At 36.4% G+C, this 17,539-nt stretch overlaps 1 protein-coding gene across 1 annotated transcript in view; it reads right to left on the reverse strand.

Annotated features, from left to right (window-relative positions):
- MON2 (MON2 homolog, regulator of endosome-to-Golgi trafficking) overlaps positions 1-17,539 on the reverse strand; it is a 193,764-nt gene that overhangs the window by 65,247 nt on the left and 110,978 nt on the right. The window contains 3 exon segments of the mRNA XM_037848170.1: positions 57-255; positions 2,090-2,383; positions 3,796-3,958. Of these exon segments, the coding sequence (XP_037704098.1) occupies positions 57-255; positions 2,090-2,383; positions 3,796-3,958 (656 nt within the window).

Here is a 17,539-nt window from a genome sequence, read left to right on the forward strand (position 1 = left end):
ACAAATTTCCTTTAATATAAATTACTTGTACAATCAGAAAAAAAATGTATATATACCTAAAGGTTGCAGTAAATATCTTCTAGTGTTGAAGATTCTTGCTACTCCAGCCAATGTTAATACCCATGTCTCAGCCCACTGCTTCTCTGCTGTATCCCTTGAATGATGAATGAGAATATTGCCACCTCCGGATTCAATCTTTTCTTTGTCTGCAGTAGTAGAAGATTCTCGAACTCTATCCAGTAGATGAAAGAGAACCTGAATATTGATAAAAATGTCCTATGAAAAGTACTGATAACATGGCTTAAATATGAGCATAGGAAATCAGGAATTGTTACAAAAAATCTACCTAATAGTCTAGCGTATTCTCATATATTAGAGGAAATTGACCGAAAGAGGTAACTTTAGATTCTTGCTTATCCCTTAAGATCATGGAATGTGAAAAATTCAATCAGATAGAATATTGTCAAAGACTTAATGAGTTGAGGTGTCAATGGAACACCTATAGGTTGATGTACAAGAAGAGAATGAAGCTCAGGAGAGGAGTTCAGGTACAAAGACTAATTATGGGAGACATCTGGATAGAAGTCACAATTGAAGCTTCAAGACTAGGAGAGGTTGCTTGAAAAAATTAACAAGAAGCAGTAGGGATTTGAGGAATGTTTACATTTAATGCAAAGATTCAGGGGAAAGAAAAGGCACCAAGGAAATAAGATTTAAGCTGAATAGAGAAGTAGAAGCATGCTGTGACACAGAAGCTTAGGGAAGAGAAAATTTCAAGGAGAAATTAATTGACAGTACTAAATGCTACAAAAATTGAGTAGGATGAAGACTGAGCATAGGCCGATGGACTTGGCAATTCGAAGACCACCTGTGGCCTCTGAACAATTTCTATAGTTCTCAAAGTGTGGTGCTTAAACCAGCAGCAGCAGCATCACCTGAGAGTTTGATAGAAATGCAATTTCTCAGGTCCCATTCCAGGCCTAAAGAAATAGGGGTGAAAGGGGTGGGAGGGGAGGACACAGCAGCTCTGTGTTTTATCAAAGAGCCTGCTAGATAATTCCGTTACACACGAATGTTTTTCTGAAGTAGAATAGTCTGGAAATCAAATCACAAGGGATAAGAAATGCAGGGGAGGTGAGGAAGAAAAAAAAATCTTCGAGAATTAGGTACCAAGAAAATTAACAATGAAGTTGTTTGAAAGGAAAATAGAAATAAGAGGGGAAAATATTAGTTTTTTTTTTTTTTAACAGTAAGGAACATTTAACCATTTTTGTGAGCTGGGGAGGGAACCAGGGGATGGAGCTGAAACATAAGATACAAGAAGGGACAGGGCTTTTAATTATTTTCATAAAAAAACAACATCATTTATTAATCTTTAAGAATAAATTTTGAAATCTTTTTATTAAATTGAAAACATTAATAAATTCAATTAAGGTTTACTATGTTGCCTACTGTCAAACTTGATATCAAAAATCCACAAAAGCAGGTGAAAGGGTTACAAATAGAATTTTATTAAAATGGAACAAATGGAACAAAAAAGGAAAGCCTTTTAACAAAGAGGGCCTGCTCACAAAAAACTTTTAAAAAGAGGAAAAAAAAGAAAAATGGAAAAATGAAATGAACATGTACTAATTTCCACTTGGAAGATACTTGAAGTACATGAAAATGTTGCTACTAAAATAATACTGATATTCTTTGTACTTATAAAAGCACTTGAATTTCATGTACATAAGTAGACCTCAAAAGGAAAAAAAAAAGGCTTTCCACCTACTGATTGTAAGATATTGATTTAACACACTGTGGTTTAGCAAACCCTGGTTTTACCGTTAAAGAAAAGAGGGGAGAAAAGAGAAGGGCAAAGGCAGAAATTAAAGAGATAGTAAAAGAGAAAGACAAAAACAGAGATATGATATTTAATATTTAATTTGTTCTGTATGAGGAAAAATTTGAAATATGAGAAAGCTAATGTTTTCTATTTTGTGAAACACAAGATAGGGAAATGTTTTCTTAAAATAAATAGATGCATATTTCATTTGCAAAGTATCTAAGTCTCAATTAAAAGGTGATAACTCAATATACTTTATAATACCTTCCAAATAACAGTGTGCCATGTTGAATGTTGTAATAAAGTTCCATGTGCACCAATCGTAGAAAACAGGGTTTGCCCTGCACTCTTCCTCACAGCAGGACGGGGGTCCACACATAGTTCACCCAATTTTGCATAAAGACATAACCACAAGCAATCAAATGGTGGTGCAGGGTGGAATGGCCGATTTAAAACCACACCTTTCTCTTCTGCTTGCTTTTGCTGTGCTGTCTCTTCCTTATTTAATTCTTTTTCAATAGTTTCCCCTCTTTGGAAAAAATAATCTGAAATATTCCACTAAAAAGTAAGTAGAAAAATATCACTCATTCACATATTTTATTTTAAACACAAAATATACTAAATCTTCAACACACGGCCGTTTTACCTTTCATAATAAAATTTCAAAAAAATTATTTCATAAATCTTTTTCTATTAGAATGGATCAATGAAAACATTTCTTCCTCTGTCAATGCCTCTGAGTAGAATTTGGGGGAACATTCTTGTGATATCATTAATTAAAAAAATTTTTATTTATGAAAAATTTCAACAGCATACTAAAACAAGGAGAATAGTATAATGAACTTCAATATACTGATATACCCATCAACTACATATAAATATTGTTAACATTTGGCTATATGTACTTCCTTCCGATATTTAAAAATCTCCAAGATAAAAGGCTTTTAAAAATAAAACTATACTACTACTGTCACACTCAACAAAATTATTAATAATTTCTTAATATATTGAATATTTTATAATTTCATATTAGAAAAGAAAAATTACTGTCTTCAAGCATATCTTATGACTCCATTTTCAACCTCAATAACATATGTGGAATTATGATAATTATGCCAATGGTAAAATGTAGAGGTTCCAACACCTGTGAACATAATGTATTTAACAGTAATTTAATGAATGCTGAATTAACTAACCTTGAAAGCAATTATATATGCATCATGCTTATATATTTTTCATGATCACATATTTAGTAATAAAATATTAACTTATCTCACTTATGAAAAAGTATGAGAAAGTAAGTTTGACATTATAAAACTTCTGAGTTATACGCTATATTTAAAAACTTCAAATTACTTTTAAATAACTATATATAGGGAATAGCTTTACATGTTTTTACTTCATGTAATATCAACAATGCCATAACTTAAATTTTATTATCGCTATATTCAAGATGAGTTAAACAAGGCTCAAGAGGTCAATAATTTAACAATTAACAAGGCAGACAGGATTAAAATATAGGCAAATCTGATTCTAGAGTCTGTGTTCTTCCACTATCCTAAGCCATCTCCTAAACAGATAATAAAATAATATTGACAGAATACAGGACTATGTAAATGGTAAAGTCTTTTATTAAAGATTTATTTACTAGGTAAGTAGTATATGAAAATGTTCCTACTAAAATAATATTGAAAATCAATTAACCTGCACACAAAAGCCAATTGAGTATTTCCCCTGATACACTATTATTTATTCACTAAATCTCTCATGACATGCCTTGTAAGAGTCAAACTTGAGATGAATATAAAAAAAATTATTCCAAATATTCTGCTATTAGTGAAGAGATATAAATTTGGTATTTAAAAATCATTTTAACAATTCCCATAGAGCCAGAAGCATATTTGCTTAGGGTTCACTTCCAACTGTATAACAGTGATTTCTAAATTGTATTAAAAGAAAATGATACTTACCAATAAACCAATTGAAGTTAAACTAATATTAAGTTCTTGGTTATGAAGTCCAAAGCTACCTGCAACATCTACAACTATCTGCAAGCAAGTGCAAGGCATTGTGGGTAGAAAGTCTGTCACAACCAACTGAAGACACTGAAATGCAGTTCGTATCAAGGATTCCCTGAAAACAAAAGAAAAGAAATTTATACTAATGAAATGTGAGTAAAAATACATCCTTTAGAATAACTGAACCAAGCAAAATTTTATTTTATATTTTGAACAAAAAGTCTTTCCTATTAATAGATCATTTAGTACATCAATACTTCCATAAATGTAAAAAAGACGAGTTATTTAAACAAATTAATAAACATAACCTCATAGATATAAGTAAAAATATAAAAAAAAGGAAAAGAAAATATGCTATTAATACCATATTATTTCTATCTGTATTTTGTACCAACTATCCAAAGAAAACTTAGACAATGAATAAGAAAGGCAAGATGACTACAGCTACTTTCTCACAACTGTATCCCCAATATCTAATGTGGTGCCTAGCACATGTAAATACACATAATATACTCACTGAATGAAAATGAATTCCTCATTCTCTCATACCTACACTTTATTATATCTTACTTACAGCTCCAAAGGCATATACAATTCTACATTTAGTCTGTGAGAAGGGGATATATTTTGAATTTCAAATTCAATAAGAAGTATTTGGTTTGGGAGAGAAATTCTGGTAGTGAAAATAACAATGAAAATCAAAATTATAATACTGCATGCTTATTATGTCATGTCCCCTTTAAATGTTTTACATGTATTAATTCATTTCATCTGTCAAACAACACTCTAGTTTATACAGAAAGCTACTGAAGTAGAGAGGTTAAGTAACTGCCCAAAGTCAACAGCTAGTAATTAGAAGCAGTGATTAGAGGCAGTAGGCTCCAGAGCCCATTCCTCAAGTCTCCCAAATAAGCTCAAAGTGACAAAGATAAATAACTGTAACTATGATACAGTAAGGAGAAAGAGGACTAAGAAGAATTTTCTGATTTACAAAGTATGTTCACATTTACAATTTTTTTTAATTCAGTTTTATTGAGATATATTCATATACCATACAATCATCCACAGTGCACAGTTCACAATACCATCATATAGTTGTGCATTCATCACAATTTTTGAACATTTTCATTACTCCAAAAAAAAAATAATAAAAGTAAAAAAGAACACCTAAAACATCCCATTCCCCCATCCCACCCTATTTTCATTTAATTTTTTTTTTTAATTTTTATTGAGATTGTTCAGATACCATACAATTATCCAAAGATCCAAAGTGTACAATCACTTGCCCCTGGGTACCCTCATACAGCTGTGCATCCATAACACTTAATTTTTGTTCAATTTTTAGAAACTTCATTACTCCAGACAAGAAATAAAGTGAAAGATGAAAAAAGAAAAAAAAGAAAAGGAAACTCTATCCTCCCCATCCCTAACCAACCCCCCTCAATTGCTGACTCGTAGTATTGATATACTACATTTGTTACTGTTTATGAGAAAATGTTGAAATACTACTAACTGTAGTATATAGTTTGTAATAGGTATATAGTTCTTCCCTATATGCCCCTCTATTATTAACTTCTAATTATATTGTCATACATTTGTTCTGGTTCATGGAAGTGATTTCTAGTATTTGTACAGCTGATCATGGACATTGCCCACCACAGGATTCAGTTTTATACACTCCCATCTTTTGACCTCCAACTTTCCTTCTGGTGATATATATGACTCTGAGCTTCCCCTTTCCTCCTCATTCACACACCATTCAGCACTGTTAGTTATTCTCACATCTTGCTACCAACACCCCTGTTCATTTCCAAACAATTAAGTTCATCCTAATTGAACATTCTGCTCATACTAAGCAACCACTCCCCATTCTTAAGCCTCGTCCTATATCTTGGTACCTTATATTTCATGTCTATGAGTTTACATATTATAATTAGTTCCTATCAGTGAGACCCTGCAATAATTGTCCTAATGTGTCTGGCTTATTTCACTCAGTATATTGCCCTCGAGGTTTTGTCATCAACCCATTTTTTTTTTAATATGGTTTTGTTCACACACCATACATTCCATCCCAAGTAAATAATCGATGGTTTTCTGCATGGTTATACATTTATGTGTTCACCACCTTCACCATTATCTATATAAGAACATCTACATTTCTTCCACAAGGCAGGAGGGAGAGTCAAAGAAGGTAGAGAGGCAAAAGAAAGAGGAAAAAAAAGACAGCTAGGAAGCAGCAAAAGGAAAAATAACCTTAAATTAAAGTAGAATAAAGAATCAGACAATACCACCAATGTCAAGTGTCTAACATGCCTCCCCTATCCCCACCTCTTATCTGCATTCACCTTGGTATATCACCTTTGTTATATTAAAGGAAGCATAATACAATGATTCTATTAGTTACAGTCTCTAGAGTTTATGCTGATTGCATCCCTCCCCCAATGCCTCCCCATTTTTAACACCTTGCAAGGTTCACATTTGCTTGTTCTCCCTCGTAAAACAACATACTTGCACATTTTATCACAATTGTTGGATACTCTAGATTTCACCAAGTTACACAGTCCCAGTCTTTATCTTTCCTCCTTTCTTCTGGTGTCTCACATGCTCCCCAGCTTCCTCTCTCAACCGTATTCATAGTTACCTTTGTTCAGTGTACTTACATTGTTGTGCTACCATCTCCCAAAATTGTGTTCCAAACCACACACTCCTGTCTTCTATCACCGTGTAGTGCTCCCTTTAGTATTTCCTGTAGGGCAGGTGTCTTGTTCACAAAGTCTCTCATTGTCTGTTTATCAGAAAATATTTTGAGCTCTCCCTCATATTTGAAGGACAGGTTTGCTGGATACAGGATTCTTGGTTGGTGGTTTTTCTCTTTCAGTATCTTAAATATATCACACCACTTCCTTCTTGCCTCCATGGTTTCTGCTGAGAGATCTGCACATAGTCTTATTAAGCTTCCTTTGTATGTAATGGATCGCTTTTCTCTTGCTGCTTTCAGGATTCTCTCTGTGTCTTTGACATCTGATAATCTGATTGTTAAGTGTCTTGGTGTAGGTCTATTCATATCTCTTCTGTTTGGAGTACGCTGCGCTTCTTGGATCTGTAATTTTATGTCTTTCATAAGAGATGGGAAATTTTCATTAATTATTTCCTCTATTATTGCTTCTGCCCCCTTTCCCTTCTCTTCTCCTTCTGGGACACCAATGATACGTACATTATTGTACTTTGTTTCATCCTTGAGTTTCCGGAGATGTTGCTCATATTTTTTCATTCTTTTCTCCATCTGCTCCTTTGCGTGTAGGCTTTCAGGTGTTTTGTTCTCCAGTGCCTGAGTGTTTTCTTCTGCTTCTTGAGATCTGCTGTTGTATGTTTCCATTGTGTCTTTCATCTCTTGTGTTGTGCCTTTCATTTCCATAGATTCTACTAGTTGTTGTTTTGAACTTTTGATTTCTGCCGTATACATGTCCAGTGCTTCCTTTACAGCCTCTATCTCTTTTGCAATATCGTCTCTAAACTTTTTGATTTGATTTAGCATTAGTTGTTTAAATTCCTTTATCTCAGTTGAAGTGTATGTTTGTTCCTTTGACTGGGCCATAACTTTGTTTTTCTTAGTGTAGGTTGTAATTTTCTCTTGTCTAGGCATGGTTTCCTTGGTTATCCAAATCAGGTTTTCCCAGACCAGAACAGGCTCAGGTCCCAGAGGGAAGAAATATTCAGTATCTGGTTTCCCTGCTGGTGTGTCTTAGAAAACTGCTCCACCCTTTGATGCCTCGGGTCACTGTGCTTTTCTGCCCAGCAGGTGACGCCTGTTAACCTATAATTCTTGACTGGTGTGAGAAGGTATGGCCGTGTTCCCCCAGGCTCTGGGGTCTGGTTCTGAATGGAAAGGGTCCCACCCCTTTCCTCCTAGAGAAGACAGAGCCCCCAGGTGGAGGTCATTAGCATTTCAATGGTCTTGCTCTCTGCTTGTGCTGTCTCCACCCTTCTCTGCTTCACAGCCCTGGAAACTGAAAATGACTGGGGCTTTCTCCACTGAGCCAAAAAAGAAACAGATAGTCCCCTTCAGACCCAGTCCAAGGTGACCGTCCGGCTCTCCCAGGTCAGTCGTCACTCATAGCCTCTGTTTTTTGGGGATGTGTACCTGTAGTGAGCAGTTCACACTAGCTACTTAAAACCCCAGTTGGAGCTCAGCTGAGCTGTATTCGCTTGCTGGGAGAGAGCTTCTCTCTGGCACCAGGAGGCTTTGCAGCTTGGGCTATGGGGGAGGGGGTCTCACGACTTGGATCCACAGGTTTTACTTACAGATTTTATGCTGTGTTCTCCGCCATTCCTCCCAATTCAGGTTGGTGTATGATGAGTGGATGGTCTCATTTGTCCCCCGTAGTTATTCTGGATTATTTACTAGTTGTTTCTGGTTTTTTGTAGTTGTTCCAGGGAGACTACTTAGCTTCTACTCCTCTCTATGCCGCCATCTTGCCCCTCCTCCCATTTACAATTTTTTAATTATTGGAAATATCTTTGGGTTCCTGACTTATTTAGTTTGTTAATCTTGAGTCTTACCCTTAAATAAAATTTAAATTCCATGGTGGTATTAAATAACTACACAAATATGAGGTGACTCAGATTGTGATAAAGTAGGCTTATAAGTGACCTACTTCATATTCAACAGGAATTTCTTATTACTTTGATTTCCATGTACAAAAGAATAACAAGTCAGGTAATATCCATTTCTTTAACAAGCAGAAAGATCACTGAAGGAAATATAAATTGTTAAACACAAAGACACTCTATGTTATTTATGGAAAATGCAGGCATATAAAAATTTTCTGGGGCAGTCTACTATCTCACTGATTAACAACTCCCTTCCTTTCTGCCTTCACTATTAAAATCTCCCTATGTCTCTGACTCTTTTACTCTGCCAGTCACGACCTTGGTAACACAGTCCCTACTCTCCCATGTAAGTCTTAGTGAAATTAGTCTGATATATATTCCTAAGTGTACTGACTATTTTAATTACAAGCAATGATAAACAGTGAGTACACACTATTTTTTCTTTTCTAAAATAATACTGCTTGTTATTAATTATAATAGGAACATGGTGAGCAACAAAATCTTTGCCAGTTAAAATGAATGGATATGGCGAGAAATTTACAAATCTTCCACAAAACTACCTTAAAATGGGTCACAGATCTAAATATAAAACACAATAATACAAAACTTCTAGAATAAAACATAGGAGAAAATCTATATGACCTTGGGTTTGTTGATAAGTTTTTAGAAACAATACCAAAAGCACTATCAATGAAAGAAAATATTGATAATTAAGACTTTAATAAAATTTAAAATTTCTGCTCTGTGAATAGAGTGAAAAGAAAAGCTACAGACAGGGAGAAAATATTTGTAAAACATGTATTGATAAAGAACTTTAACTGAACTATACAAAGGATGCTTAAAACTTAATAATAAGAAAACAACTAAATAAAAAATGAGCAAAAGATCTTGTACAGACACCTCATCAAGGAAGACAGATATACAGATGGCAAATAAGCATATGAAAAGATGCTCACATCATCATTTTTCTTCAGGGAATTTCAGATTAAAACAACAGTGAGATACCAATAGGTGTGTACCTATTAGAATGCTTAAAATTAAAAAAAAAACTGACAATACCAAATGTACCAAGGATGCAGAGCAACAGGACTCTCATTCATTGCTGTTGGAATGCAAAATGGTACAGCCAATTTGGAAGTTTCTTACAAAACTCAGCACAGTCTTCTCATATGATCTAGCAATCAGACTCCTATGTACTTACTCAATTGATTTCAAAATCTATGTTCACACAAAAATCCACAAGAAAATCTTTACAGCAGCTGTATTCATAATTACTGGAAGCAACCAAGGTAACAATAGGTGAATGGATAAACAAATTGTGGTTCACTTGGAATATTATTTAGCCATAAAAAGAAAAGAGCTATTGGGTCACAAAAAGTCATGGGGGAAACTCAAATCATATTGTTAAGTGGAAGAAGCCCATATGAAAATGCTACATATTATCTGATTCAAATTATAAGACATTCTGGAAAAGGCGAAATTTTAGAGAGAGTAAAATGATTAGTGGTTACCTGAGGTTCAAGGGGAAAAGAGAGAAGGAGGGAACCCGTGAAGCACAGGAGATTTTTAGGAAAGTAAAATTATTCTGTATTATACTGTAATTCTGTATACAAGATATGCATTTATCAAAACCCAAAGAACTATACAATACAGAGTGAACCTTAATGTAGGCAAATTTAAAAATATTTAAGAACTTAAGAGAGAATTCCAGGAAGGAATTCAGACTTCAAGAAGAGAATCTAACTGCATTACAAATGTATGAAACAACCTCACTGAAGGGGATGAGGGGAAAAGGTGCTGACCTAAGTATCTGTGGAAATGAGTAAATCCTTTAAGACTTAAGTCAAAAGGATCTGCATATAAGCACTCTAGTTGCTAAAGCTGTTTCCAATGGGGCTATGAGTTAACAATTCTGATATTGTTATACATGTATATTAGAATGGAACAATTAAGTAAATGGATGGTGGGAGCCATGTTTCTCACTACTGGAGTGGGATTTTACAGATAAGCAAGAAGAAGAAGCTAGAGTGATCCATGTGGTAATGGATTAGCATCGGAGATAGCATGAACTTATGTTTAGCTTACTAAAGATACAGAAACTTACATATAGAAATATTTGTAGATGTGTATATTTACAGGTCAGTATAAACACATATCCTCTTTCCTCTGTCAGCTGAGAGGGCCTAAGAGAAATGACACCCCAGTAGCAATGAGTATACCCAGAGACCAGATCTTGGTTTCTAATACCATTCTCCATTAAAACCAGGGCTCCTCTGAGAAATGACTCATTGTAGGACTGGAGTAGTAAAGACATAAGATGAGTCTGGAACATACTGTAGTGACAGAAAGTAAGAAAGTGCTAATAAATAAATAAAATGATGGAAGTATTGCACAGGACTATGGAACCAACTGAAAAAGCTCCCAATGGCCAAAGCTGGAATAATCTAAGCAAAAAATTAAAGTAGTATTCGATTATAGCCCAAAGTATAAAATAAATATCCATGAGTCCATACTAATACAAATAAATGATTGAGTGTATTTTAAAATGGGGGAAAACAGACAAATCTCCCTTGCAGAAGAATTCCAAATAATTTACGTAAGTACTCCACCCTCAAAGAGGGGGACTATAACTCCTCACTCCAGAGTATAACTCGCTCTGTATAGTGACTCCCTTCCAAAGGGAGGGTGAAAGGGGGGCTGGAGGAAAGAGTAAGTTTACAGTGGAGAAACCTGACAAATACTACCTCCACCAATATCAACAACCATAAAGCATACTGATAGTATGTATGCTTGATGTGATGTGACAAAAATGGAATTTTATCTCTGTAGTCTTCCTCCCAATAACCCATAACCCCAGCCTTATGATTAGAAAAACAGGCAAATTCCAATAATGGGGCATCCTAACGAAATACCCAACCAGTACTTGTTAGGGGAAATTGGGAACTCTCTACTATCTTCTCTATTTTTCTGTAAATCTAAAACTGCAACAAAAAAATTAAGTATTAAAAAGAAAATACAGGAAAATGGCAGAATAAGGACATGCAGAACTCACTGCTCCACCCAAAGCACCCGGAGAACAGGCAGGAACTATCCAAAGCAGTGGTTTTGGGGCTCAGGAGATCAGGGAAGGACCACTGCAACAAATAAGGAAGAGCTGGACAAAAAAAAAACCCAGAGAAACTATGACTGAGAAATTGTGGTGAATGAACTCAACCATGGCACCTGGCACCCCTCCTCCACTCGAGGCTGGCAGCTGTGTGACAGACTAAGTCACGCCAGCTGGCGAGACACGATGCAGTCTTGCTCCAACTGTGGGCAAGTGAAGTTAACTCATGTGGTCCTGCAGCCTAGAGCCTTTTTCCACATAGGAGCTCTGAAGCTTGTGGCTCCATTAATCCCACAAACTGAGAGACTGCAGGAGACACTAATCACCACTGCAGTTTTGACGCCTACCTCTCACCCCAGGGGCCAGCAGACACTGCGCATTCCTGGACAAACTGTTGGGTGGTCAAAGTTAACCCTCTCAGTCTTACAGTCTAGGGTCTTTCCACTTGGGAGCTCAGGAGCCCACAACTCCATTAGTTCCACAAAGATTGTGGTGAGAAATTGATCTGCACCAGGGTGCCCAGCATTCACCTCCCACCAACGCCAGCAGATCCGGACATGTCTGGTTCTCATCTCAGCTAGCTGCAGCAAGCTAGAGAGACAGGGAGGCCCTCCCCTTGGGAAAAGTGCAGGTCATGTCACAGTGCAGAACCAGTTGCTGGTTGGAGAGGGTGACCCTTTGGGTCCTGCAGACTTAAACCTTTTCCACACAGGAGACCAAGGCACTCACACTCCCATTATCTCCACAAGCAAAGAAGCTGCAGTGAATGAATAAGCTCCACAGTAGCCCCAGGCACCTACCCCTCAACCCTGAGGCTGGCATATCTGGACCTTCCTGGTTCTTGTCCAATGGGCTGCAGCAGCCTGGGAGAGACAGGGAGGCTCTCCCCTCGGGAAAAGAGGGGAATACACAACAGTCCTGAACCCAACTGTTGCCAGTGAAATTGGACAGCAGGGGCCCACAGCCTTGGTCTTTTCTGAACAGGCGCCTGCAGCACTGCAAGACATTTATCCCAACACACTGTATAAACAGAGGGGTCAGAAGGAAAAAAAAATAATTTACCTTTGTAGGGCTGTGGGCAGTAGAGCACTGAAGAGCACCATCTGCTAGGAAGACTGGGAAAACACAAGTAAGAAGCTGTTTTTCTGACCCTTTCTCTAGGGGCATTTGGTACCAGTCTGCATCCACATGTGGGAACATGTGGCCCTGGTTTGGCTGTGAAATACTAAAGAACCAAGTCCCAAAGGAAACCTTCAGCATGAATCCAACCAACAACAAAATCTTAGACAAGAAAGAAACCAAATTTCAAAATAATCTTATCAAGAAAATCAGATGCCCAGAAACCAACAAAAAATTACAAGGCACATTAAAAACAAGAAGATATGGCCAAGGCAAATGATCAAATTAAAAATTCAGAGGAAACACAAAATTTGGAAAAACTAATCAAAGCAGTCAAAGAAATCTCCTAAATAATTTCAACAATATGGTTAAAAGATAAAGGATATTAAGAAGATACTAGGGGAACATAAAGACAAATTTGAAAAAATACATAGAAAAATACCAGATCTTATGGAAATGATGATACTGTAGATGAAACTTAAAACATACTAGAGAAACACCAGCAGGTTTGGAGAGGCAGAAGAAAGGATCAGCAAATTAGAGGACAGAGCAACCAAACTCAAACATGCAAAAGACCAAATGGAGAAAAAAATGGAAATATTTCTCAGAGAAGTGACTGACAACACAAAGTGCACACGTTTATGAATTATACGTGTCCCAGAAGGAGAAAAGAAGGGTAAAGGGAGGATGAATATTTGAGGGCATAATAGCTAAAAATTTCCCAACCCTTATAAAAGACATAAATATGCAAGTCAAAGAAGCCAACAGACCACCTCAAGAAATATGCTACTCATACTGTCAAATGCTGAAGAGAAGGAGAGAATCCTGAAAGCAGGAATACAAATTAATCTGCTGATTCAATACAATACTAACCAGTTTACTTCGCAGAAATGGAAAAGCTAATTATCAAATTTATTAGGAAGAGTAAGGGGCCTCAAATAGCCAAAAACATTTTGAAAAAGAAGAATGAAGTGGGAAGACTCACACTTCTGGACTTTAAAGCATATTATAAAGTGACAGTGGTCAAAGCAGCATGGTACTGGCATAAAGACAGACATATCGGTCAATGGAATCAAATTGAGAGCTCAGAAATAGACCATCAGATCTATAGTAAATTGATTTTTAAACTTTAAATTTATTTAAATGTGTACATTACCAGAAAGCTACTATAGTAGTCAAGAAGAACGTTCAATAATATTTCACATGAAGCACACAGGGGTCAAAATCGTTAGATAGTAAGACTTGCCACAGATTCTTGCTGGATAACCCCATCTCCAATCCTGCCTTGTACTGAAATGGTGGCTGGGTTCCAAGTTTGGTTAAATCCTCACGTTGGGCTGTAGCTTCTGGGGTTCCACCCCCTGGAAGCTCAGAATTTTCCAAAGAAATTTTCTGGTTTCTTTGAACCCAAGAGTTCAGTTCTAAGTTTATCTCTCTCCGCTTGCATTTTACTATAAGCTGCAAGGAGAAGCCATGCTATATCCACAACTTTTAGTTTCAAAATCTCATCAGCCAAGTATCCCAGCTCGTCGCTCTCAAATTCTTCCCTCCATCTGACACCAGGACTCAATTTTGCCAAATTCTCTGCCTCTGTAAAACAAGGATCGCCTTTCTTCCAGCTGGCAATGATACATTCGCCATCTCTGTTCAAGGCCTCATCAAAAGTATCTTTACAGTCCATATTTCTACCAACAGTCTCTTCAAAGCAATTTAGGCCTTTTCTATCAAGCTCCTCACAATTCTTCTAGAATCTTCCCCTTATCCATTTAAAAAGCCATTCCAACATGTTTGGTATTTGCAAACTCAGCAGCACCCCAGTTCCCTGGTACCAAAATCTGTTCAGTTTTGCTAGTTTGAGCAGGACTTGTGTTGTCTTCTTGAAATGTTTGGTAAAGTTAATCTTTGAAAACATCTGGTCCTAAGCTTTTCTTTGTTGGGAGGTTTTTTATTTTCCTAGTTATTAGTTTGTTGAGACCTTTTTGAGTCAATATAGACAGTTTGTGTGTCTCTAAGAATTGCCCATTTCATCTAGATTATCTAATTTATTGGCATACAGTTGTTCATTGTATCCTCTTTCAGTCCTTTTTATTTCAGCAGGGTCAGCAGTAATGTCTGCCTTTTCATTTCTGATTTTTGTTATTTGTATCCTTTTTTTTATTGTCTAGTGAAAGGTTTTTCAATTTTATTGATCTTTTCATAGAACTAACTCTTGGTTTTGTTGATTCTCTCTATTGTTTCTTTGTTTTCTATTTTATTTATGTCCATTCCAATCTTTGTTACTTGCATTTGATAGTGTAATCATTATGCGATAGGGTGCATTTTTCTTCACGTTTATCCTATTTGGTGTTCTCTGAGGTTCTTGGATATGCATGTTCATGTCTTTTGCTGAGTTTGGGAGGTTCTCTGTCATTATTTCTTTGACCATTCCATCTGTTCCTTTCTCTCTGTCTTCTCCTTCCAGGACTCTCATAATGTGTATATTGGTCACTGATGGTGTCCCATAGGTTTCTCAGGCTATTTTTGCTTTTCCTATTACTTTTATTTTTCTGATCCTCAGCCTGACACATTTCAAGTCTGTTGTGTTCAAGTTCACGGATTCTTTCTTCTGCCAGCTCCAATCTGCTCTTTTCTTTTTTATTAAAAGAATTTTTTTATAGAAGTTGTGGGTTTACAGAACAATCATGAATAAAATACAGGATTCCCATACACCACCTCAGCACCAACACTTGCATTATTGTCGAAAATTTGTTACAATTGATAACACTTTTTATGTAATTCTACCATTTTTTTAAAAGCAATAGTTGCATTTGTTACAACTGATGAAAGATTAAAGTAGTACTATAACTATTGTCCATAGTTTACACAGAAATATTTTCCCCATATTCTCAACCTATTATTATTTTTCATGCATGTCTTCATTTTATTACTCATCTACCCATACACTGGATAAAGATAGTGTCAGTCATAAGGGCTTTACAATTACACAGTTACATGAGAAAAGCTATATGGTTATGTAATCATTATCAAAGATCAAGGCTACTGGATTTCAGTTCAACAATTCCAAGTATTTCCTTCTGGCTATTCTAATACACTAGAAACTGAAAAGAAATATCTAAATAATGAGTGAGTAGTAATAATCATTTGTTAAATCCTAATTTCTTAGTTACACCTCCTCCCTCTCATTTGATCATTCTCTCCATCTTCAGGGATATCTGGGCAATAACATTTTAATTTCTTCATGCTAGAAAGGGGTATTGACTTTATGGGATAGAGGAATGAAATTGGTTTATGTTATTGGAGAGACTGGTACCTCTGGGTTTCAGGGCTTATCTGGAGGTCTCAAATTTCTAAAAACATAAACTTACTAAGTAAAACTTTTATCGAGTCTCAAACAGAGTCCAGGGTATTCTTTAGGGTTTTCAGGAATACCATTGGCTAGGGCTTGGCATACTATGGCAATGTGCAGTATGTGGTTGAAGCTTGCATAAGAGTAACCTCCAGAATGACCTCTTGACTCTATCTGAAGTCTCTTAGCCACTGAAACTTTATTTCATTTCTTTTTCCCCTTTTGGTCAAGGCATCCTCAATCCCACAATGCCACAGCTAGGCTCATCCCTGGTAGTCATGTCCCACGTTGCAAGGGAGACTTACACCCCTGGGAGTCATGTCCCACGTAGAGGGGAGGGTAGTAAGTTTATATGCAGAGGCCACATCTGAGCAAAAGAAGTTCTCTGGGGGTGGGGGTGGGGCTCTTAGACATGATTGTAAGTAGGCTTAGCTTTACCATTGCAGAAATAAATTTCATAAAGGCAAGCCTCAAGATTGAGGGCTTGTCTTATTAAATTGGGAGTCCCTAATGCTTGAGAGAATATCAGGAATTCCCCGGGGGGGGGGGGGGATTTAATAATTCTACATTTTTTCCCCAGTCCTTCAAGGGGACTTTGCAAATATTTTTATTTTCTGCCCCAAATGCTATAGAATTTATCAGGGTATTACATTAACCTGTACAAAATAACAAGATCTCATTCCCTATTCTAGGTTCCATGTAATTAGGTTGTTTAAATACACTGACCAAACAGGTTAAATTAATACTGTGCTACAGAAAATTTATATTTTGGACAAAGGAAACATCTCTTCCTTTGGTCTCACATTGAAGTTGAAGTTTTAAAATACAGACAACATCATTTACCCTGTATTCTGATTTACCTTCCAATATGCTCTTGAAACCCTCCTGGACATTTTTCATTTCAGTTATAATAGTTTTCAACTCCAGTAGTTCTCTTTGGTTCTTTTTTAGAATTTCCACCTCTTTACTTAGACTGTCATATTTTTTGCTCATTGTTTTCCTGTTATCTTTTAGTTTTTTTCTCTGGAGTTTCCTTCATCTCCTTAAGCATTTTCAAGATCATTTCTTTAAAGGCTTTGTCCAGTATGTCTACATTGTCATCTTTGTTGGTGTTTCTGTCTTTTTATCCTCTTCCTTTGAGTGGGTTATCATTTCCTGTTTTGTTTGTACTGTATTTTAATTGCACACTGTACATTTTAATATTTAGAAATGTGAACTCTGAGATATACTCCCTGGGCTGTTTTTTTCTTGAGCTTCAGCCCTCCTATCAGGAAGGTCTACTCCAGGCAAATGCAGTGTACATGGTTTTCCTTGTCTTTCTGAGCCACTGTCTTCTGCTGGGCTTTTGCTTGTTAGTTGTTTTGGAGTTCCCCTGTTTACAGGATTTTGACTGTCCCCTTATTTTCCAGGAGACAGACCTCCCTCTCTTGGGTATTTGATGCCTGGATGGCTTTGTCCCAGGCTATCCACTTCTGTAGTTTTTGTACTCCTGTCATTGTCGCTAGCTGCTTTTT

Source organism: Choloepus didactylus, chromosome 8 (assembly GCF_015220235.1).
Source record: "Choloepus didactylus isolate mChoDid1 chromosome 8, mChoDid1.pri, whole genome shotgun sequence".
Taxonomy (NCBI): domain Eukaryota; kingdom Metazoa; phylum Chordata; class Mammalia; order Pilosa; family Megalonychidae; genus Choloepus; species Choloepus didactylus.